Genomic DNA, 23,970 nt, shown 5'->3' with positions numbered 1-23,970 from the left:
TCAACTGTTGTTTCAGGAAGTAGAACAAGCAGAGAAAGTCAACATCAGCCTGGCTTTCTTCCTCTACGACCTGCTCTCTCTCATGGACCGAGGCTTCGTCTTCCAGCTCGTTAAGAACTACTGTAACCAGGTGAGGGACAAATACAGCCTATTCATACAGTCGCTGTCAACGTTCACCACTGACAGACTCACAAGTGTTGTTAGGTCAATTACAATTATGTTTTCAATTATCCATTTCAATTACAACTAGGGATGTAACGATTAATCGTAAGGCAGTTAAAAATCGATTCATAGGTATCGCTGTTCACATCGATACTGTGAAAATTGAATCGCAGTACTTTTTTTAAACAGCAGAGGGCGCTATCCAGAAGTGTTGGTGGCGGGCGTAATCTGCTACTACTTTCTTTCTGACCGCCTTTTACTCTTAAACATATTCATAAATGATTCCTTACCCCTTTAGCACCGAAATAATATCTGTAATATTACGTGAATATCTGTAAAAGTCACGTTTTTCTATTAGCTCTGTCTGCTAGCATAGCATCTCTTCTTCACTGCAAGATATCTGCACGCCAACCGACCACTGGGTTACCAGCGCCCTCTGCTGGTCCAAACAAATATCTGACCCTTTTTTTAAAAAGTCCAATTGTTAAGGCACAAAATACATTTTCAGTTGCACTTTTAAAAAGAAAAAGAACTATTATGCAGTTTTGCATTGTTTACTATAGAACCAGAATTTAAATTAATAGGCTTCTTCTTCATTTGTATTATTCCTTTATTTTTTTCATTCAAGATTTATTTCTAGTTAAATTGCATTGTTTTGAATAGTTTATCAAGGGATTATTTTGACAATGAAAAATAAAAAGAAAACAGTACAGTTTTTTTTATAGTTTTGAACCCAAAAAAAATAAAGGAACATTTTTCAGTCATCATATGTCTACAGTCCCATTTTGTAAAATAAATCGTGAGAGAATCGTATTGTGAACCCAGTATGAAATCCAAAACTGGTCAATAATATAACAAGATGCTGAGCCCAAAATGTAAAAACCTTTTTGCCTTTATATATATATATATATACAGTATATGCATTTGTGTATGATACTACTCTCTACATTGAAGCAAATGATTAAACTATAAATCACTGACTCACGCTATGATGTAATAAAATTATTACTGTGTTAGGAGAAAAAAAAAAATTCTGCCCCATAATGTAATAACTGAAAAAGGTTTTTACAGGTTACATTATTGACCAGTTTTATTAATCTTTTTTAATTACATTTTGGGCTCAGCACTTTTATTACATTATTAACCAATTATTACATTTCAGGCTTTAGTACATTTTTTTTTTTACAACAATTCAGGTCTTGTTACATATCTTCCTCTTGTTAGCTTTTTGTTAGCATCTCTTATGTCTTAAATCAGCTGTCAAAAAAAAAAATGAAATAAAAAAATATTATTTATCATGCAATTTGTTTTTTTATGTCTTGGTTTTATCCATTAAAATTTTGGTATTAATATTTTTGGTGTGGGCGTCTGAGCTTTTTTTAATGTCTTTAAACCCCTCAATTTCAAATTTAATTTATTTTTTTTAAATCGTAAAATGATCCTCATGAGAAGTGACAGGTAGTGGGAAAATTAAAATCTGAAACACATTTTAATAATTGTGTGTAAACCATAGAACTGTAACATGGTTCAGCCAGTTTTCAGTTTAATTAAATTGTAAATGACAGTTTTTATAGTGTTTCTATGCCAACTATAATTACAAAACCAATTATCTTTTTAAATTATTGTTTTATTAAATCATTTAAACTCAATTACAATTACACCGGCAACTGATTTTTTTCCAATTATAAATATGTCATAATTGTAATTTTTTTCTCTTTTTTTCTAATTTTAATGAATTAATGAATCACACGATTACAGTATGAATTAACCCTGACCCTGCTGTGAGTTAATTAATGCTGTTGTGTAAAAGATGCTTGTGTTTCTAACGCTCAGATGTCAGCTAAGGTTGTAGTGATGCCGACGTTGATCAGCATGCGTTTGGAGTTCCTGAGAATCCTGTGCAGCCACGAGCACTACCTCAACCTCAGCCTGTTCTTCAGCAGCTCCTCCTCTGCTCCTTCTTCCCCATGTCCATCCATATCTTCACAGGTAGAGACTTTAAAAGACCTTAAAATGAGTTTATTCTCTAAAAAAAAACCGCCTAGTTTCCTCAGGATTGGTTTCCAACCTTTAACCTTTGTTTCAGAATTCTGGTTCCTGTAGTTTCCACGAGCACCAAAGGATCCTGGGTCTGTTTGAACTCTCTCCAGAGTTCAAACATCAACACTACCTCACCGGCCTCCTCCTCACTGAACTCAGTGCAGCACTCGACATGGAGTCCGAAGGGTAGGTTTCAAAATTTCCCCAATTTCCATTTCAGAGTTGACCTATTTCCGAACCTACTTCCTTTTTACACTTTTCTGTTTCCTTTCCACTTCCTCAACTTTCCCTATTTGGATGACGTCAAACTTCCTAAAATTGTAACAAACATGATAAATACGGTTAATAGAGTCAAATACTGTTAATTATCCCCTGGCACAAAGTGTAAAGGGGGATATAGGTTTGATCTCCGTCCGTCCGTTCGAGTTAAAGGGGACAGCTTTTTTCAGAAGTGTGTGGCTTTAGGGTATCAATTCCTTGATGGAGTTTGAAAATGAGAAGCGTGCTTTTTTCCCCCCAGAGTTATTGCCCTTGTTCCTTTTTTTGGACTCTGTTCGAGGTATCTTCAAAGGGGACAGCTTTTCTTAGAAACCGTTTAAGATACGATAACCAAATTTGTTGTGTGGCTTCAGGGTATCAATACCTTGATGGAGTTCGAAAATGAGAAGTGTGGAATAATTTCTTTCAGAGTTATTGCCCTTATGCCGTTTTTTTTTCACTCTGTTCGAGGTACAGTATCTTCAAAGGGGACAGCTTTTCTTAGAAAACGTTTAAGATAGTTAGTAATTTTATATTCTGATGTGATAATATTTTCTTATGTATGCATTTAAGTTCAAGCCCTAATTTTGTAAAACGGAAGCTTTTAAAAGTGAATTCCGTTTTTTTCTGTACGTTTTCCGCAATTACAGAAAATAGGAGTCCCGAGGTAGGAAACACCATTTAACGCAGTGTTTTTCAACCTTGGGGTCGGGGCCCATGTGGGGTTGCCTGGAAATAAAATGGGGTCACCTGAAATATCTATTAATTGGTGAAAAAATAAAAACTAATTTAAAAAAATGGATTAAAATAATATTTTTGCATTTTTTTGAATGATTATTCTTTTTAAAAAAACACATCACAGACACACAATAAAGATCAAATAACTGTATCCTAAACTTTCTCAACTATAAATCTAGTTCAAATAAAACACAGTATAGAAATATCTGAGGTGGCTACTCTGTAATTGTAACACACTTTAATAAACTTGATCAAAAACTAATATGGGGGGAGAAAAAATGTCTCTGGGGTCGACAGACATTTGTGACATCAAAATAGGGTCACGACCTGATAAAGGTTTGGGAACCCCTGATTTATCGGTTTCAGCTGCAGTCGTGCATGTACACTCATTACGAGTCGCACAAATGCAGCCAAGCAACTTTTTTCAATTACTAGAACTATTCTTGTTCTGGTAAATAAGATATTTTGGTTGATTTCAAATACAAAACATTGTGTTGATGTATTTCCAGAGGAAAGGTCCAGAGAAAGGCTATCAATGCCATCTACAGCCTGCTCTGCTCCCACGATCTCGACCATCGCTGCATTAAAACCGAGGTCAGAGAGAAAATGGCTGCTCTCTACCTCCCCCTAGTGGGCATCATCATAGATTCCACCAACTATCTGGATTTTACAGGTAAGAATGCACACAGCATGCATTAATTTATTCCTACCTCGATGTTGAAGAACTCTGTTTTTGTGACTTAAACACATTCAGCTTTAGTTCCACGGACACGTCCTGTGTGTGTGTGTGTGCGCGTGTGTGTGTGTGCGTGCATGTGCGTGCGTGCGTGTGCGTGTGCGTGTTTCAAATGTCTGTTTAACACCGATAACACCTGTTTACCTTTTTGTAGTTTCTGACACACGCAGCGGGAAAAACAAGGCGGGGGGACCCGAGGACGACCTTGATAATGTTCCACCCATCAATCAGTCTGTTGCCATGGCGATAGCCGGGAACCCCTTCAACACACTGGGGCGTAATGTCCTCGCCTCCATGCAGTCAACTGTGGTAAGATTTTGGCGTTTGTTGGTTAATTAGAATTTTATTTAATAAAAAACAGTGTTTTTTTTATTTTTTTATTTATTTCTAATTTTATTTATTTATTTATTTATTTATTTATTTATTTATTTATTTATTTATTTTTTTATTTATTTATTCTTATTTTTTCATTCTTTGATTAATTAGGATTTGATTTAAATATAGCAGTGTTGTATTATTTAATTTAATTAATTGATTAATTAATTTATTTATTCTTATTTATTATTTATTTATTTTTTCATTAGTTGGTTTGTTAGGACTTGATTTAAATATAAAACAGTGTTGTATTTATTTTATTTTTTGTTCTATTTATTCTAATTTATTTTTTAAAAAAAATTTTCATTAGTTGGTTAATTAGGACTTCATTTATAAAACAGTGTTGTATTATTTAATTTTATTTGTTTGTTGTTTTTTTTATAATTTTTTAAAATTTATTTATTGTTTCATTAGTTGGTTAATTAGGACTTGATTTAAATATAAAACAGTGTTGTATTATTTTATTTATTTTTTACATTTTAAATTTTTTTGTTGCATTTATTCTTATTTCTTATTTATTTATTTGTTCATTAGTTGGTTAATTAGGATTTAATTTAAATGTAAAACAGTGTTGTATTATTTATTTATTTATTTATTTATTCTTATTTCTCATTTTATTTATTTATTCATTTGTTGGTTAATTAGGATAAAATTATCAGTCGTTGTTTATTGTTTAAATTAAAACAGTGTTTGTATTGTTTTTCGATATAAAACGGTATTTGTGCGTGTTCTGCTTTCCAAACGGGTGAGCAGGAGCTCACAGAGCAGATTGATTAGCTGTCAGTACCAGACACACACACACATTCACACACACACACACACACACACACACACACACACCATCCATCGTGGAGAAACGCCACACACTCCCTGACAGGATCTGTTTATGGGCCGGCGTTGCCATCATAAGTGAAAGTTGTCGTCCTCCCTGACAAACGCATCCATCACGTTTAGCTACAGCGACAAACACCAAAACTAGATGTGAACGCTGCCGTTTTTATCGTTTTTCCTCCAACAGATGAATCACATGCTCGTGATGATGCAGGACATGTTGCTGCTGCTGTTGTTGCTGCTGCTGCAGCCGTTGCAGCCGTTGCTCTGGTTGCTCTGGTTTCTCTCACAGATCCAAACACGGCTGCCAGACCATCATGTTCTTGTTGTAAATCTCTCCAATCACATCCACAAAGGCCTTTTATGTGAGACGCACGCTTTTCACAAAGCCAATAACGTTTTTTAATCAAATGTGACAATTTCTGACTCTTAGCTCTGGTGAGTTTCACTCCCTCCTGAGGGGAGGGTGTGATTGTGGGGGGGGATGGGTAGAGAACTGGAAACCAGGTTGTAGGTGGTGAAACACATGGAGCACCAGGAGGTTAATGGCTACATTTATCAAAGCTGCCACATAATGAAGCAGCAGTAGTCCTTTCTATGGAGACGATTCATCATTATAGAGATGAAGTTACATTAATCTGCAGTAGATGAAATGCCTGTTAGGATGTGGAGAAGAGCGATGCTTTGCTAAATCCAGTGTGAAGGGATTAGCTAACTTTATCAGTGGTTTTTACACGCCTGGGAGTGATACAATGCAACGCATGCTAATAATCTGTTCAAACAAAAGGAATGGATCATAAAGAAAATAGAATTTGGGTTAGATCTGTGTTTAAAAATATATTATGTCACCAACTTTCAGGATTATGGTGGAAATGTATTAAAGATAAGATTCACACTCAAAGTGTGTTATTAATATATATATTTATTAACTTCCTAAGGATTCTCATACTTGGGTTGCCAGATGCATTCAAGAAATTAAGAATATTTTTTAAACAATTTCATCCCATTTTTGCTTATTTTTACCACTTTTTCTTAGTGCATTTTTTGCTACATTACTCCATGCTAAAATTTCAATTCATTTATCCATTTATAAACCCTTTCCCAACTGTTCCCACCTAATGTTGACCCATTATTGTCACTTTTAACCTCTTTTCACCATGATTCATGCTTATTTTTTTTACCAATTTATTCACATTCATGATTTGTCGTGCCCATTATTTGCCAGTTTAAACTATTTGTTCCATTATTGATACTTTGAACACTTTTTTTTCACTTTTTCTGTCTGTTTTTGGCCACTCTATTTTGCAACTTTGAATCAATTTCTGTGGTTTTGGTCACTTTTAACCCATTTTTATTTCTGATTGAAACAAGGATTTCTATCTTTGAGGTGACTATATACTGTGGACCAAATATTAATGAACTTCCTGGATAACAGTGGATATTATTCACAAATAAATAAATGTGTTTTAAAATAGTACTCTGTTCTATTTGGTGAGGAAGCTAGCTGTGATTGGATAGAATGGGTCTAACTTTTAGACAAATACTGCCAAATATAGGTCTGACATGCTTATAACCACACTCATTATCACATTTATGCATTTTTATTTTAAGTGACTTTTTTTTTCTAAAAAAGGGGAGTGGATATTAATTTCTATAAATACCCAGCTACGTGTGTACAAGGACTAAGTGGAAAATGGCCAAATATAGATAGAATAGAATGTAGAGGCGTACCAAGCTCACAAATTTACTCGAGAATATTAGAGGCTGCAATTGCTCAATTACTACTCTGGTTAAATAAAAATGAAATATTATTGTTTCCACTAAATATTAGGCCATAGGTGTGAATACTTGTGTGCCAGTTATTATGTTCACATTCCTAATAAGTTTTACTCACATGTCGGATATCTTTTTTCTACTTTCGTTATTGGATCTATTGTATAAAACCTTCCTCAAATTAATTAAATTCAACTTTATTTATATAGCACAAAATACAACAAAGTCATCTCAAAGTGCTGAACAAAATATTAAGTCTATAGTAAGAAAAAACCCAACGAGAGCCACATGAAGAAATTAGTTTTAGAATAAGTCTTAAACTTTGTAACTTTCTGAATACTTTCTGTTGGCGCCCCACACACACACACACACACACACACATCGTTTCAACACCCGTCCATGAATCCCATCTTTTTTAATCAATGTCATCTTGATTCATTTCCAGGTTTGTGATATCTTCTTCATCCAGGATCTGCTGCATTATCACCTGTCATTCTCGTTATCATCACCTGCTAATCTTCATCTCCTCCCGTCCTGTTTTGTCCTCACTTCCTCTTCCTCTCAGCAGAGTAAATCCGTGGCCACCCTGCCCGCTGACACCAGTCGCCACCTCCTGGCATGTTTCCTGTGGGTGATGAAGAACGCTGATAGAGGTCTGATTCAGCGCTGGACCATCGACATGTCCCCATCACAACTCAATAAACTCCTGGAGCTCCTCACCATCTGTGTGTCCTGCTTTGAGTACAGGGTCAGTCTGCCACGTTATGTTATTTTAATAGTTTACAGCAGAGATGGGCGACTTCTATACACAGCAGGGCCACAAAAAATGTCATTGTATCTGATCTGAGGGTCACATGATCAACATTCATGCCATTATTTAGAATAAAGTCCAATTTGAGCATTGATACAGGAAATATCAAATGGTTTCTGTGTGTTTTTAACTTTTGCAGTCATAATTGTTTTTTTTTGTTGTTATTTTGTAATTGGTTTGTTTTATTACATATATTTTTCTCATTTTGTGTGTTTTTTGGAGTCGTTTTGTAAATTATTTTGTTGCTTAGTGAATTTTTTCTGTTTGTTGTTGTTTTGTTTGTTTCTGTAATCAATTTTTGTGTTTTGTTGTAGTTTTGTGGATCTTTTTTTATCATTTTGTGTGTTTTTGGAGTCAAATTGTGTTGTTTGGTAATTGATGTGTATTTTTCTTGTTGTTTTGTCATGTTGCATTTTGTATTTGTTTTTATTTTAGAGTAAATATTTAGTATTTCTCTGTCATTTCTTGTGTGTTTTTGGAGTCATTGTTTTTGTTGCGTTGTATTTTTGTACTATTTCTGTTGTCTTTGGAGTCAATTGCTGTATATTTGTGTGGATTTTGTGTTTTTGGAGGGATTTTGTGTACTTTAGTTGTGATTTTGTACATCTTTTTTTATCATTTTGTGTGTTTTTTGGAGTCAATTTGTTGTTTGGTAAATATGTGTTTTAGGGGTAATTTTTGTGTATTCTTCATGTTTTGGATCTATTTCTGTATTTATGGAGTCTTGTAGTTTTTTATTTTATTTTTCAGTCATTTTGTGTGTTTCTTGGTGACAGTTTGTGCGTTTACTTCGGGGCGGGGCCACACAGAATTAGTTCGTGTGCTGCATGTGGCCCCCGGGCCACCAGTTGCCCATGTCTGGTTGGTAAATTGCCTTAAAATGTGCGTCTCAGAGTGTATCTGCACTAATGCTTTCAGGGTACGCAGAGCAGTGACAAAGTGAGCACCCAGGCCTTACAGAAGTCCCAGCAGGCCAAGCTGCAGCTAGAGGAAGCCCTGCTGAGAGGAATGGGGGCTCGCGGGGAAATGATGAAACGAGTTGGTAATACATTTCCTCACACTTTTAAAGAATACGTCTCAGAGCTAAGTTTGGGAGACTTTTTTTAATCTGCACACGAGCTACATCTAGGATGAGTTTTCAGAATCTTATCGGCTTTTTATGAGCGTGGAGTTAGTGAGTGATGCTAAAAGCCAGTTTTGGGCTGTACTTGCCACGTCTGGGGACTCTAAAGTGATTTTTGCATAGTTGAAGTTGAGAATTTTAAGATGAGTGGATTTAAATAGAATCGTGACTTCTTACGCTGGAATATTAAATGTAATTTTTGCTTCTAATGTGTGTCAGGAATGGATAGAACCATTGGTCAGAGGGAAAACCTACGCTGGAGGAAAGATCTCACACAGTGGAGACAGACCAACGATCGACAGGATAAGTACGTTCTAACCTCCCTTCTTCTCTTCATATTTCACACTCACTCCATTATTAACTATTGTTCGTTTTATTCATTCTTTCAGGACTAAAGCAGAGTTGGACCAGGAAGCTCTGATTAGTGGGAACTTAACCACTGAGACCAGTCTCATAGTCCTGGACCTGCTGGAGACCATCGTTCAGGTCAGGAATCAACCTGTCTATTGCACAATTAGCTGATTCATTCCCACATGTGTCTGTAAAACCTCTGTACAAAGCTGCACAAGGGGTAATGTCATTCAAAAAGTAGGAACAATTAGTTTAAACTGGCAAATAATGGGCATGATAAATAGTGAATGTGGTTAAATTGGCCAAAAATAAGCATGAAATATGGTGAAAAGTTACAATAATGGGTCAATATATGTGACGTTAGATGGAAAAGTGGTGGAAATGTCTTGAAAGTGGAAAAAATGTGCAAAAAAGACATGACAATTTGATGTAGAAGTGGCAGAAATGGGAATAATGTCACAAAAATGCATTAAAAGGAGCAAAAATGGGCTCAAATTGTTCAAAAAGCATCTGGCAACCACCTCTCAGTGTCTCAGGACCCTGAATGGGGTCCTGACCCCAGGGGTGAGAACCCCTTGGAAAATGAAAAGACCTGAGGGCCAAATTCTGCCTTTTAAAACATCAAAATTGGCCCGCAGGGGAAAGTAGGGTTGCTAAGTCATGTAAAAAATATCTGGCACATTTCCACAGGAGCTAAAGCTTGAAAATTTTGGCAATATTCATAAAACAGAAACTTTTCATGGGAATTATTTATGGAAATGAAGCAGAATATGGGAGTAATTTTAAATCACTGTATCATTTATACGTAAATATTGGCATCTATGCAAAAATAACACTTAAAAATACACAATATTTCAACAGTGTTATTTGGAAGTACAACTTTACAATTATTCAAATGGAGTTGTATTGAATTTGTCACGTTAATTTGTCAAATTTGTGACTAATTCAATGAAACGCTACAATATTTGCAGGTGTTTTGTAATGTTTGTATATCACAATGGAAGTCATTTTTACTCTCAAATTGTTGAAGGAAACCAGATATTTCCAAAATCTTGCACAATCCTCGAATTATTGGCCAGAATTTACCTGAAATTAAATAAATATAGTCACTACCTTTCACCTATTGCTTGGATATTGCCGGTGCCTTATATACTACGTACTTGTATATCATTCATACATGGAAATACAAAGTAGCACTAATGTTGAAATTGTTCAATTTCCAACCTCTGTGGCCCACTTCAGATCAAACGTATCCATATTTGGCCCCTGAACTAAAATGAGTTCGACACCCTGGGTCTAAATCTGATAAATCTGAACACAAACCTTGGCTTTAATTTAGAACATTTTGCAGATGTTTGAATCACTCTCTTTGTTTTTACATTCATGTCTTTATGCTATCATAACTTGTCTTTTTTCCTCTTTGTCCTGTGCAGGCGGTGCCGCTGACCGAGTGTAAGGACAACGTAGTGGGCGGAGTCTTGAAGGTGTTGCTCCACACTCTCACCTGCAACCAGAGCGCCACCTTCCTCTCTCACACCTTCAGCTCCCTCAGAGCGTTGGTGGTTAAGGTATGAGCGACACGTGTGTGTGTGTGTGTGTGTGTGTGTGTGTGTATAACACCTTATTGGTCGTCTTTGTGCAGTTTGGAGACCTGTTGTTTGAGGAGGAGGCGGAGCAATGTGCCGACCTGTGTCAGAAGGTTCTTCAGTACTGCAGCAGTCGAGTAGATGAGAACAGAAGTCAGGCCTGTGCCACGCTCTACCTCATCATGAGATACAGCTACAGCAACGCCAGCGTAAGCATCCATTACACACATCAGTCATACCAGACACGTGTGTTATTTGATTCATCATTTTTATATAAGATATAAACATTTAGAGGCTTTGGAGCCTGTTGAGTTTTACGTTCTGGAGTGAAAATGTTAAAATAAACATGTGATCAACAGGCGTCCATAGGTTTAATATTGTGCCGACCCCAACATAAACGTGCAAAATGACAAAAATTACACAGAACAGCAAAAATACACACAATTATTTAAAACCACACACAAGACGAGAAGAAAAACATAAAAGTAGCAGATCAATATATAAAACGACAATGGAAATACACAAAAAGGACTGCTAAAACACAAGATCACAACACAAACAACACAAATTGATTCCAAAAACACACTAAATGAGGAAAATATATACAAAACAAAAAATACACAAAAATGGGTCAAGAAAATCACAACAAAAACACACAAAATGACTGAAAAAACATAAAAACAACAAAAAACAGAAAAAAAATAGAGGAAAAAAATACAAAAGACAACAAAGAAAAATTGAAAACACAAAAAGTCACAAAACAAACAAAGGTTTGACACAAAAGTTGACACCAAAATGCACAAAACAACAAAAAATTCAGAAAAAAAAACTTTAAAAAAAATACAAAACGACAACAAGTGAATTGAAAACACAAAACAAACACAAAATCACAAAACAAACAAAATTAGAGAAAAATATAGGAAAAGACAACAAAAATATACAAGTGCTGGTCATATAATTAGAATATCATTAAAAAGTTGATTTATTTCAGTAATTCCATTCAAAAAGTGAAACTTGTCTGTTATATTCATTCTTTACACACAGAATGATATAGTCTATTTATTTTAATGTTGATGGTTATAACTGACAACTAATAAAAATCCCAAATTCAGTATTTCAGAAAATAAAAAGTATGAACATGTACAGCATTCGATACTTAGTTGTGGCTCCTTTTGCCTGAATTATTGCAGCAATGTGATGTGGCATGGAGTCAAACAGTCTGTGGTACTGCTCAGGTGTTATGAGAGCCCAGGTTGCTCTGATAGTGGCCTTCATCTCTGCTGCATTGTTGGGTCTGGTGTCTCACATCTTCCTCTTCACAATACTTCATAGATTTTCTATGGGGTTAAGGTCAGGTGAGTTTGCTGGCCAATCAGGAACAGGGATACCATGGTCCTTAAACCAGGTACTGGTAGCTTTGGCACTGTGTCCAGGTGCCAAGTCCTGTTGGAAAATGAAATCTGCATCTCCATAAAGTTGGTCAGCAGCAGGAAGCATGAAGTGCTCTAGAACTTCCTGGTCGATGGTTGTGTTGACCTTGGACCTAAGGAAACATAGTGGACCAACACCAGCACATGACATGGCACCCCAAACCATCACTGACTGTGGAGCACTCCACCTCAAGCAACGTGGATTCTGTGTCTCTCCTCTCTTACTCCAGACTCTGGGACCTTGATCTTCAAAGGACATGCAAAATGTTCTTTCATCAGAGAACATCACTATGGACCACTCAGCAGCAGTCCAGTCCTTTTTGTCTTTAGCCCAGGTGAGACGCTTCTGACGCTGTCTCTTGTTCAAGAGTGGTTTGACACAAGGAATGTGACAGCTGGAACCATGTCTTACATACTGTATGTCTGTGTGTGGTGGTTCTTGAAGCACTGACTCCAGCTGCAGTCCACTCTTTGTGAATCTACCCCACATTTTTGAATGGGTTTTGTTTCACAATCCTCTCCAGGGCGTGGTTATCACTATTGCTTATCCTTTCCTTCCCTTCACCTCTCTATTAATGTGCTTGGACACAGAGCTCTGTGAACAGCCAGACTCTTTAGCCATGACCTGTTGTGTCTGGTCCTCCTTTTGCAAGGTGTCCATGGTCGTCTTTTGGACAACTGTCAGGTCAGCAGTTTTCTCCATGATTGTGTAGACCTATAGAACTAGACTGGAGACTATTTAAAGGTCTTTGCAGGTGCACCAGGTGTCTTTAATATTGAACCTCTTCACAATATTCTAATTTTCTGAGATACTACATTTGGGGTTTTCATTAGTTGTCAGTTATAATCATCAACATTAAAATAAATAAACACTTGAAATTAGTCAGTCTGTGTGAAATGAATGTATACATTATACAAGTTTCACTTTTTGAATGGAATTACTGAAAGAAATCAACTTTTTCATGATATTCTAATTGTATGAGCAGCATCTGTACAAAACCCACTAAACAAAAACACAGAAAACAACATTCAACCTTTATTTTACCAGGTGTAAAATGTCCCGCTGTGATAAAAGTTACTCATCTCTGCTATATTAGATTACAGGCTCCACTATCACCTTAAACCAGCGGTCCAAAACCTGTTTAATGTCAAATCATATTTTCACAGACAAAAAAACCCGTCATTTTCTTTATCTAATATTAAACGTGAATCCACTGTATACAACTTTATTAGCAGCACCAAGGTTAAACATGCTTTCAACATAAGATACGCCACAGAAACAAATATAAGGTGCATTAAAAATAAAACTCACAATAACATGGGAGTCCTGAGCTTGTTACTGGGGGTTTCCATTGGATACGCCTCCGCTGCATCACGGCACCGATCCGGTTTTGCCCCGCTGTTGCGTTTTGAGTGCGCCACGGTGCGCTCCGGTTGAACGACTGTGACGTCACGAGACAGGGCGGTTCTCACGATATTTATATAATTGCGTGAGAACGCAGCTAAATGTATGTGTTATAAACGCAACAATAAACACATAAACAGGTCAGTGTTCCTAACGAAGGAGAACAAGAAGGTTGGACTCTGGATTTGTCATAGACACATTTTTTATCAACAGCCAACAGAGAAGAGATAAAACTGCACCAGTAAAACATGAACTAAATCAAAGTTGCTGCAGTTTACAGTGAGTTACAGTATGAGAGGAAACAATGTAGTGGATGTGAATTTGTTTTTACATATTATGACGTTTTGGTGATGTATTTACTTGAAATATAATCTGAAGTGTTTTATTTTGAAAAGTAACCCAATATTTTATTGCGCAATACGTGCTTAATTTCCTGTTTAGATTCTTTTGCTCTGTGCTGATTGATGCTTCGTGCTCCGGTGTCCTCCAGAAATAGAAGCCCTGTGTATATCTGGTGGAGGGCACCAGACTACCACATCTGGGAAGGAACAGACACGCACCACAGCAGACCCGGTGGAAATTAACACATAGACTGAAGTGGAAACCTATCAGCGGTGGTGACGTAACGCAGCGGAGCCGCGTCCAGTGGAAACTGGGGGTTAGATAGATGTAGCAGAGAGAATTCGCTCATTTTCCAAAATAAAACGTTGTTCTCGAATAATAAAGGAAACGAAAATAATGTAAGTTATGTATTCCTTCTGTGCGACCCGGTACCAATTGACCCACGTACCGGTCCGGGGCCCGGGGGTTGGGGACCTCTGCCTTAAATGATGCTAAATCTTTTGCAGCTGCAGCCCAACTTTCCTACTCCTGATAAACACATTCCTAAAGCACATTCTTGGCTGTGTTTTCACAGATAAAATCTGAATACTTTACAGGGTAAATACTAGTTTAGTCAAAGATCTTCTTTAATTTAGGTGGACATGAAACATGTTATTCTCCTGTCGTGTCGTGTGCTGCGCTGCTGCTCCATAGCTCAGCTCTAATATCTTCCCCATGTCTATTTTAAGTGCTGCACACACTTCCTGCTGAAGGATTTGTTTCTAAGTCGAGAGTAGAGAGATATGTCACTGTCTGCCTCCCCATGTTCCTACTTCTCTTTGAATAATGACAGCTACTCAGTGTGTGTGTGTGTGTGTGTGTGTGTGTGTGTGTGTGTGTGTGTGTGTGTGTGTGTGTGTGTGTGTGTGTGTGTGTGTGTGTGTGTGTGTGTGTGTGTGTGTGTGTGTGTGTGTGTGTGTGTGTGTGTGTGTGTGTGTGTGTGTGTGTGTGTGTGTGTGTGTGTGTGGAGGGCAGTCAGACAGGATGGGAATGTGAAAGGGCAGAAGAAGAAAGATGATGGAGATAAAGGTGTGTTTGTGAAGCCGTGACGCAGCCTGAATGTGACAGATAAGACAGATGTGAAGGAGACAGATGTGAATGCGTTTATTTACGGGGTCACTAGAATAAAGGCTGCAGCCATGGATACTTCCCGTGTTTACAGTCGGTACGTACGTACACTGTAATGAAAGTCAGGCACCAACACTCTGAGCAGCACACACACGCTCACAAACACATGTAATTACTGTTTGAAGTGCGTGTTTCCCTCTGTGTGCGTGTATTTGTTTACACTACGTGTACAGTAGAGGCTTTGATTGAAAGTTTAAACAACTCATTCCTGGAGACTCTTTTTTTTTTTTTTTTTTTTTTACCCATTCTCGCCGGGCTCTCCATCTGTAGGGACTCCTGATTTACTGTGATCGCAGAAAATGGAGGGAAAAACAGAATTAAAAAAATGAATCTGACCTGTTTTTCTTCTTCTTTTTAAAGTCAGGCCCCAATATTAAACTGAAATGCCTCACATGCATGTTTTAAAACAATAATACACATTTACACTGGAAAATGTCTAGAACAGGGGTTCTCAACCTTGGGGTCAGGACCTCGTATGGGGTTGCGAGACACTGAGAGGCGGTCGCCAGATGCCTTCAAGAAGAATAATATCAAGAATATTTTTTAAGCTTTTTTTGCAACTACACCAAATTTGCTATATTCTAACCTAATTTAATCACCTTTTCTTGCCGTAGTTTTGCTCCTTTTAATGCATTTTTGCTACATTACATCAAATTTCAATGCTTTTTCTGCACATTTTTTCAACTTCCAAGACATTTTCTGCACTTATAAGCACTTGTTGACCCATTATTGTCACTTTCAACCTCTTTTCACCATAATTCATGCATTATTTTCCAGTTTAAACTAATTGTTCCTACTTTCTACATTTTTTTCCTCTTCATATTTTTGTCCCTTTACCTGTCCCTGCCCAGCTCTCCATCTACAGGGACTCCCATTTTCCGTGATCGCAGAAATGGACAGAAAAAAATTCATTAATAATCTTTTTTCCCCCTTTTAACTTTATTCAAAATCAGGCCCCAACATTTAACTGAAATGCCTCATATACATGTTTTGGAACAATATCACACAATTACACGGTATGTTCCCATTTGGGGTCGCCAGATGTCTTCAAGAAACTAGGAATTTTCACCGGAAAACGAATGATAAAATGTGCATTTCTGCCGATAGTCACGTTCAAAAAATGGTTAAACCTTTTTGTGAGTTTTTGTGGCTTTGGGGGCCGCCAGTGCCACGTTTGCATTAGACCCTGGAAAATGTTTTATCTAACCCTTTGTAACTCATGTGGCATTTTTTCTCCCCCCAATTGTGTTTACTGGGAAGTCGGTCTTAAATGTAATTTTAAATGGCAATAAAAAGTCTTAAAAAGTCTTGAATTTAATTTGACTGAAGCTGTAGGAACACTGTTAACTGGTCTCTTTTTGGTGAAAATGAGTTTGACACCTCTGATTTAAAGAATATAAAATGTTAAATTATTAACAGCACCGGTAGTTGGTGTTTTTAATCCTGTTCAGCATGTTTGGTTTGATTTTGGGAAGTTCATTAGTCTGTACATTTGGAAAAGGGAAATCCTCGGCCCAACATCTGTCACACTTTGTCCTCCAATTTTTGCTGCGTTTTCCACTCATTTCAAATGGCGATTGTAAAAAGCAGTAAAACAAATCATAGACTTGACACTTTAGGTAAAAGCGTGTCTTCTTATGGGAAGAGCTGAAATAAGAGCCATGATAGGAAGAGAAAAAAGACTAAGAGAGTTATACGTTGACTTAAACGATCACTCAGGACACTTCACTGGCGGCGTGCACACACACACACACACACACACTGAAACACAAACATGCACACACACACATGCACACAATGAGTTAGAGAGCAGTGATGGGTGGTTAGGCTCTGGCTACATGCTCAGTTGAACAGAATGAGGCCGTAGAGATGATCCATGGGTGATTATGTCTCTGCTAATGGGAGATCATTTCCCGCTTAGCTGCTCATGCTGGAGATGGATGGGATATCACACACACACGCACGCGCACACACACACACACACACACACACACACACACAAATAAGCTGGTTCAGTGTGAATGATGAAGAAAGAAAGCAGGGAAGGAGACGAGATGAAAGAAGAAATGAGGCATTCAGGCCGAGTGATAGCGCTAATGCTAACGCTAATGCTCCTTCTAAGTGTTTACACACAGATCTTCAGGTGTTATGAATTGGGAACATTAACAAGCAGAATGTGTCTAATTAAAAAAAAAAACTATTAGGCTCACTTTGGTTTGCATTTATGTTCTCCTGTTTGACAGTTAAATATATAAACAGTATATATTTTATTCATACGGGCAGATTATTTTTGTAATAGTTTTGTCAGTAACTCACACCGGACATTGATCAATCTCACTGACTGAACTGCAAAGATTTGGATTTAAGTTGATTAAAATCTGTTTGGTTTGTTATTCAGAACATATTTTGTTTTGTTGTTTATAAAATGATAGAAATTATGCCCAGTTTATTTTTGAATATTTATAATGACACAAATTAGCTAAAATATTGAGTAAATTATGTTTATTGTAGTAGCCATGATGGACTATAATTATGCAGCTTAAAAAATGATTAAATCTCCCTAGAAAACTTTTACATGTCTACATGTTATATGTTTATATGTCTTCAACTCAGTGGATAAAGATTTACAGAGATGAATTTGTTTATTTACAGAGATTTATTTGTAAATAAACAAATTAATCTATGTAAATAAACATATATGCATTTGTTTTTTTACAGAAATAAATTTGTTTTACGGAGATGCATTTGTTTATTCATAGAGAATAATTTGTTCATTTACAAAGACTGATTTGTAAATAAACACATGTATTTGTTTATTTACAGATATTAAATTGTTTATTTACAGAGATGTATTTGTGCATCTAGAAAACGATAGGACATTTAAAAAAAGCCTTGATTATGGGCGTGGCTCTTCTTGCAGTTAAGGCACGTCCAGTCGTATACTATAAATTCTCCAAAGAACACAATCTATGCTATGCTAATTAGCTACTCATTACCCTCTATACCTATTTATTCACAAAGTTCTCAATCATACCTACTAAAATAGAATCAAATGAGATATTAGAATAGAAACTGGAATTACTCATCAACACAACTTCATAAATACATTTATTTTCAGCAGAAAACGGTAGATTCTGAGGTCTTTAACAAACTTGCGCCCTACTCGTTCTCATTCCCTGTTCTCCTTGTCGTCTTTGTCCAGAATTTCTCCCGAGTGAAGATGCAGGTGACGATGTCCCTGGCGTCGCTGGTGGGCCAGTCCTCAGACTTCCAGGAGGAACATCTACGACGTTCACTCCGAACCATTCTGGCCTACGCTGAGGAGGACTCAGAGATGCAGAGCACACAGTTTCCCTCACAGGTTGGGTTTTAAATGAAAAAATGCTTCATTATTTTTGTGATGACGGCAGAATCTTATGTAATACATTAAAGTTTTCATTCATTCAGGCAACTTTTTTCAGGACATTTACGTTGATCTCCTGACATATTTCGACCGTCAACTGCCAGTCTTCCTCAGAGGCATCTGCTGATCCCTTTGATGTTTCCTCGTGACTCACTTCTCCAGAGACTGTTGGTGACAGGGGGCGTGGCCAGTCTGACAGAAGTGTCAAGTTCGCCATGCCCAAAAATAACTCATAGGAACACATCAAAGTGATCAGCAGATGCCTCTGAGGAAGACTAGCAGTTGACAGTCGCAACATGTCATAGATATACGTTCGAAACATACATGCCAAAGTGTCAACAATAGAAACATACAACTGCCAGTCTTCCTCCGAGGCATCAGCTGATCGCGTTGATGTGTCCTTTTTAGTTATTTCTGGGCGTGGCCAACTTGACACTTCTGTCAGACTGGCCACGCCCACTGTTGCAGACGGTCTCTGGAGAACAGAGTCTTAGGTGTGGTAGAGTAAAAATGAAAAGAAAGAACTTATGAGAAAACATCAAAATGATCAGCAGACGCCTTTGAGGAATACTGGCAGGTGACAGTTGAAGCATGTTGGGAGATCAAAGTAAACTTCCTGAAAAAAGAAAACCTTAACAATTATTCAAAAAGAAAACAAAAGTAACTTTCTGGAATTAGACTCTTGCATGGCTGCTGTATTTCCAGGTGGACGAGCTTCTAAGGAACCTAAACAGCATTTTGTCCGACACCGTGAAAATGAGGGAGTTCCAGGAAGACCCCGAGATGCTCATGGACCTGATGTACAGGTGAGGAAACGTTTGATACGAATTTTGTTTTTGTTTTCTTTCTTTTGGGTCATTCCATGTCATTTCAACAAATTTTCAGGACATCCAACACACTTCGTTGTTCCGTGATTATTCAATAAGCACACTGTACATTTTATGTGTTGATTTCCGTGGGTCCTTATTTTTCTTCCATTTTCAGCTTCCAATATCTCAGGAACTACGTCACATAGGAAACTGACATTTGGTATAGTAATACAGCTCCACCTACTTTCTCAGAATATATTAATGATTTTAAGACACAGAGCCAAGCTACAATGACCTCATGTAAAGGATTTTCAATGTTCACGAATGGTGAAGTAATCCAAAGTTTTGGTCCAAAATAAAAATCAAGAAGTCACATAAAGAAAAAAAAATGTTAGAGTAACATTTATACTAGGGATGCAACGATTCACTCAACTCCCGATACGATTCGATTCACGATACTGGGTTCACGATACGATTCTCTCACGATTTATTTTACAAAATGAGACTGTAGACAAATGATGATAATGAAAATATTCCTTTATTTTTTTTTGGGAAAAAAAATAGAAAATTCTGTACTATTTTCCTTTTATTTTTCATTGTCAAAAGAATCCCTTGATAAACTATTCAGAACAATGCAATTTAACAAAAAATAAATCTTGAATGAAATAAATAAAGGAATAATACAAATGAAGAAGAAGCCTATTAATTTAAATTCTGATTCTATAGTAAACAATGCAAAACTGCATAATAGTTCTTTTTCTTTTTAAAAGTGCAACTGAAAATGTGTTTTGTGCCTTAACAATTGGACTTTAAAAAAAAAAAAAAAAAAAGTCAGATATTTGTTTGGACCAGCAGAGGGCGCTGGTAATCCATTGGTCTGTTGCCATGCAGATATTCTGTGCAGTGGAGAAGAGATGCTATGCTAGCAGACAGAGCTAATAGAAAAACGTGACTTTTACACATATTCACGTGATATTACAGATATTCTTTCGGTGCTAAAGGGGTAAGGAATCATTTATGAACATGTTTAAGAGTAGAAGGCGGCCAGAAAGAAAGTAGCAGATTCCGCCCACTGCCTCAGCATTTGGACAAGAGAAGGATAAATATATAGCACCCTCTGCTGTTTTAAAAAAAGTACTGTAGTTCAATTTTCAGAAAATCGATATCAACCGTGATACCTATGAATCGATTTTAAACTGCCTTACGATTCATCGTTACATCCCTAATTTATACTATACATTAAAACAGATTTATTTCTTACATTCTCACATACAGTCTATGTTTGTAGCTCTAAGCTGATCTAATAACAGGGAGCTGAGGCATATGATGAGTGGTTTACTGAAGGCACAAACACACACTCACATTTTTCCAATTTTGAGGGGCTGGTTTGTCCACCATATATGATGTATAGCAGATATTATTGTATATTCTGAGAGAGTAGGTGGAGCTGTATTAATATACCACATTTCAGTTTCCTGTGTGATGTAGTTCCTAAGATATTGGATATCGACACCTACCCCCCTCACTAAATTATCCATATCTCAAAAAAGTATTCATCCAATCAAACTAAAAATGAACATTGTGTCTATTGAATAATCCCAGAACATTTATTACATTTTTTACACCACAGTGCGTTGGCTATTTTTTTTTAGATGACATAGAATGACCCTTTTTCCTCTCGTTGTCTTCCTTCGTGCCCCTTTCATTTCCCAGTTCTCTGCGGTCTGCGCTGTTTAGCCTGTATTTTCTGCTCTCGCTATGGAAACCGAGTCATTGTGCTTTGTGTGTATGTAAATGCAAACAGTGTGTGTTTACAAATGTGAGCGAGGGAGCACGGAAAGGGGGAAACGCCAGCGTATGTGCTCCTCTGTTGATTCAGGCTCCTTTTCCTCCTCACTGTGCTTCAATGTCACCTACATGTTTCATTTACCACACAGCTGTCTGCGTGTGTGTGTGTGTGTGCGTATGTCTCTGTGTATGTCTGCCTTCGTCTGACAGCTCTGTACACACTCTCCTACACTCACCCAGCAATAACCTTTACACATAAACGCATCCAGCATTTGGGGGCCAGATGTTTGTGACTCACCTGCTTTATTGTGGCGTGTTAGCTTAGCATCAAGGTCACGGGTAAATCTGTTGTTTACACACAGCAGATTGTATTTTATTTCACTTTTTCTTCACTATATTTACAACCTGTACACTGTTTTGCTGATATGCAGAGAATAAAAACACCAACATGAAAACTTTAAAGCAGGGGTGTCGAACTCATTTTAGTTCAGAGGCCAAAAAGAGTTTAAGTCGGTCACAGATTTTAGGTTGAAATAAATCAATAAAACCAGTATATCAGTCCCTGCAGAATCTTCACTTCAATTACTCTGATTTAGGGAATTTGGGGAAATTTCACAGAATAATTTGAGGAAAATTTGCCCAAACTGACTCCAAAATTGCTAATTGATAATGAAAAGACACAAAATGAATCCAAAAACACAAAGAAAACATAGAATACGAAAATAAATGAGCAGAGTGACAGAAAAATACACAATATGCTCAAAATGAAAACAAAAAATGAGAGATGAAATCACAAAAGACACCAAAATTAAAGTAAAATACTCAAAAAAAAACATAAAACAACCAAAAACACCAATATTTAAGTAAAATACACAAAACAACAACAAAATGCAGAAAGAAAGGAAACAAAAAACAATTTAAGAAAAAAAAAATTACAGAAAAATTTTCTCAAAAAATACACAAAACAACAACAAAAATACACAGAATGATAGAAAAATACACAATTTAAAAACACTCAAAATGACCACAAAAATACATACAACCCCTTCTTCTTCCCTGTGTGGATGTTTAGACAATTACAGGGGGTGTTGCACAAAACCAGGATAGGTGATAAAGCCTGGATAAACTAATCCTCAAGTCGGTTGAACGAAAGCCGGCCAAGTTTAAGTAACCATGGTGATTTAGCCTCTACAGCTAACCTGTAACCATGGTGATTTAGCCTCTACAGCTAACCTGTAACCATGGTGATTTATGCTCTACAGCTAACCTGTAACCATGGTGATTTAGCCTCTACAGCTAACCTGTAACCACGGCGATTTAGCCTCTACAGCTAACCTGTAACCATGGTGATTTAGCCTCTACAGCTAACCTGTAACCATGGTGATTTAGCCTCGACAGCTAACCTGTAACCATGGTGATTTAGCCTCTACAGCTAACCTGTAACCACGGTGATTTAGCCTCTACAGCTACCCTGTAACCATGGTGATTTAGCCTCTACAGCTACCCTGTAACCATGGTGATTTAGCCTCTACAGCTACCCTGTAACCATGGTGATTTAGCCTCTACAGCTAACCTGTAACCATGGTGATTTAGCCTCTACAGCTAACCTGTAACCATGGTGATTTAGCCTCTACAGCTATCCTGTAACCATGGTGATTTAGCCTCTACAGCTAACCTGCTACAGACCAGGTTATATTATAGATGACAGATCCTTTCTATACGTATATGTAACATAGAGTAGGATGATGGTTTGTTGTAATGCTGCATCAGTAGATTTCTGACCTCCCATGTAAGACCCAAGTTCAAATTCTGGCTTATCCACTTTTACCTTTTATTTTTGTGAATTACCACTCTGGGATATCATGTCTTTTATTTCTTCATCCTGCTGCAGAAGCATCAGTTGTTCTGCTGGTGTAAACGTAGCTGAGCGTCTATGATCCATACTTTCATCAGTGATTCTGTGATCGAAATCATGGTCTTCTTCAGAAAGCCGTGACCGCCCACTTATCTCTAACATCCACTAAGCCTCGTCTCTTTATCCTGACTCAGCAAACGTGCAACCAATTTATCCCAGACTTTGTCTAGCCACACATTCTCCTTTATCCTGTGATGTTCGTAGATGACTATAGGTAACAGAGTATCACAGAACTTATTTATCTGGTCAGTTTGTTGGAACGCTTGCTTTAAAATCTATGTAATGTTATTGTGTCTTCTACAATAACTTGTTTAGTTTTCTTACTCGAAGGGAATTTTATTTTGACGGGATTCCTCAGTAATGGCTGTGATTAGTAGATTTACTGTTGGGGCTTTTCTCAGTGCAAAGGTATAATTTTTTGTCTGTGTGACTAAACCAGTTGAATAAACATGAACACACTGACATCCTACATGGTTATAATTATATAATTGTCTTGGTGAGGAAGTCCTAACATCTGTGATGGTGCAGATGTTACACTTGACTGATCAAAGCTGAACCACACAAACAGATTCTTATCAAAGTGAGTCTTTAATGTGAATGAATGAAAGGCATCAGGGGGAATTAATGACAGTGGTGAATTCTATTTTGTGTGTTACCAGGATAGCAAAAGGTTACCAGACGTCTCCTGACCTGCGTCTGACTTGGCTGCAGAACATGGCAGAGAAGCACAACAACAGGAAGTGTTACACAGAGTCGGCCATGTGCCTGGTCCACGCCGCCGCCCTGGTGGCCGAGTACCTCATCATGCTGGAGGACCACAAGTACCTGCCCATTGGTAGCGTCACCTTCCAGGTACGTTAGAGTAGTGGTTCTCAACCTTTTCAGCACGCGACCCTTCAAAATAAAGGTGCCAGAGACCGGTGTCAT

The 23,970-nt window shown here is 37.3% G+C and overlaps 1 protein-coding gene across 3 annotated transcripts in view; it reads left to right on the top strand.

Moving 5' to 3' along the window:
• The window catches only part of dock8 (dedicator of cytokinesis 8), a 98,843-nt gene that overhangs the window by 56,196 nt on the left and 18,677 nt on the right, over window positions 1–23,970 (top strand). For 2 of the 3 annotated variants that reach the window (XM_028458669.1, XM_028458667.1), the window contains exons 26-39: window positions 17–130; window positions 1,996–2,151; window positions 2,249–2,388; window positions 3,708–3,871; window positions 4,089–4,243; window positions 7,479–7,661; window positions 8,643–8,766; window positions 9,067–9,154; window positions 9,237–9,333; window positions 10,632–10,766; window positions 10,841–10,993; window positions 18,331–18,489; window positions 19,237–19,337; window positions 23,703–23,895. In XM_028458669.1, coding sequence (XP_028314470.1) covers window positions 17–130; window positions 1,996–2,151; window positions 2,249–2,388; window positions 3,708–3,871; window positions 4,089–4,243; window positions 7,479–7,661; window positions 8,643–8,766; window positions 9,067–9,154; window positions 9,237–9,333; window positions 10,632–10,766; window positions 10,841–10,993; window positions 18,331–18,489; window positions 19,237–19,337; window positions 23,703–23,895 — 1,962 coding nt within the window. The remainder of the gene's footprint in view (window positions 1–16; window positions 131–1,995; window positions 2,152–2,248; window positions 2,389–3,707; window positions 3,872–4,088; window positions 4,244–7,478; window positions 7,662–8,642; window positions 8,767–9,066; window positions 9,155–9,236; window positions 9,334–10,631; window positions 10,767–10,840; window positions 10,994–18,330; window positions 18,490–19,236; window positions 19,338–23,702; window positions 23,896–23,970) is intronic. The other variant, XM_028458668.1, reaches the window with a different exon arrangement.

Source organism: Gouania willdenowi, chromosome 9 (assembly GCF_900634775.1).
Source record: "Gouania willdenowi chromosome 9, fGouWil2.1, whole genome shotgun sequence".
NCBI lineage: Eukaryota > Metazoa > Chordata > Actinopteri > Blenniiformes > Gobiesocidae > Gouania > Gouania willdenowi.
Note: the sequence above shows the minus strand (reverse complement) of the source record. Positions and strands in the feature narration are given on the sequence as shown.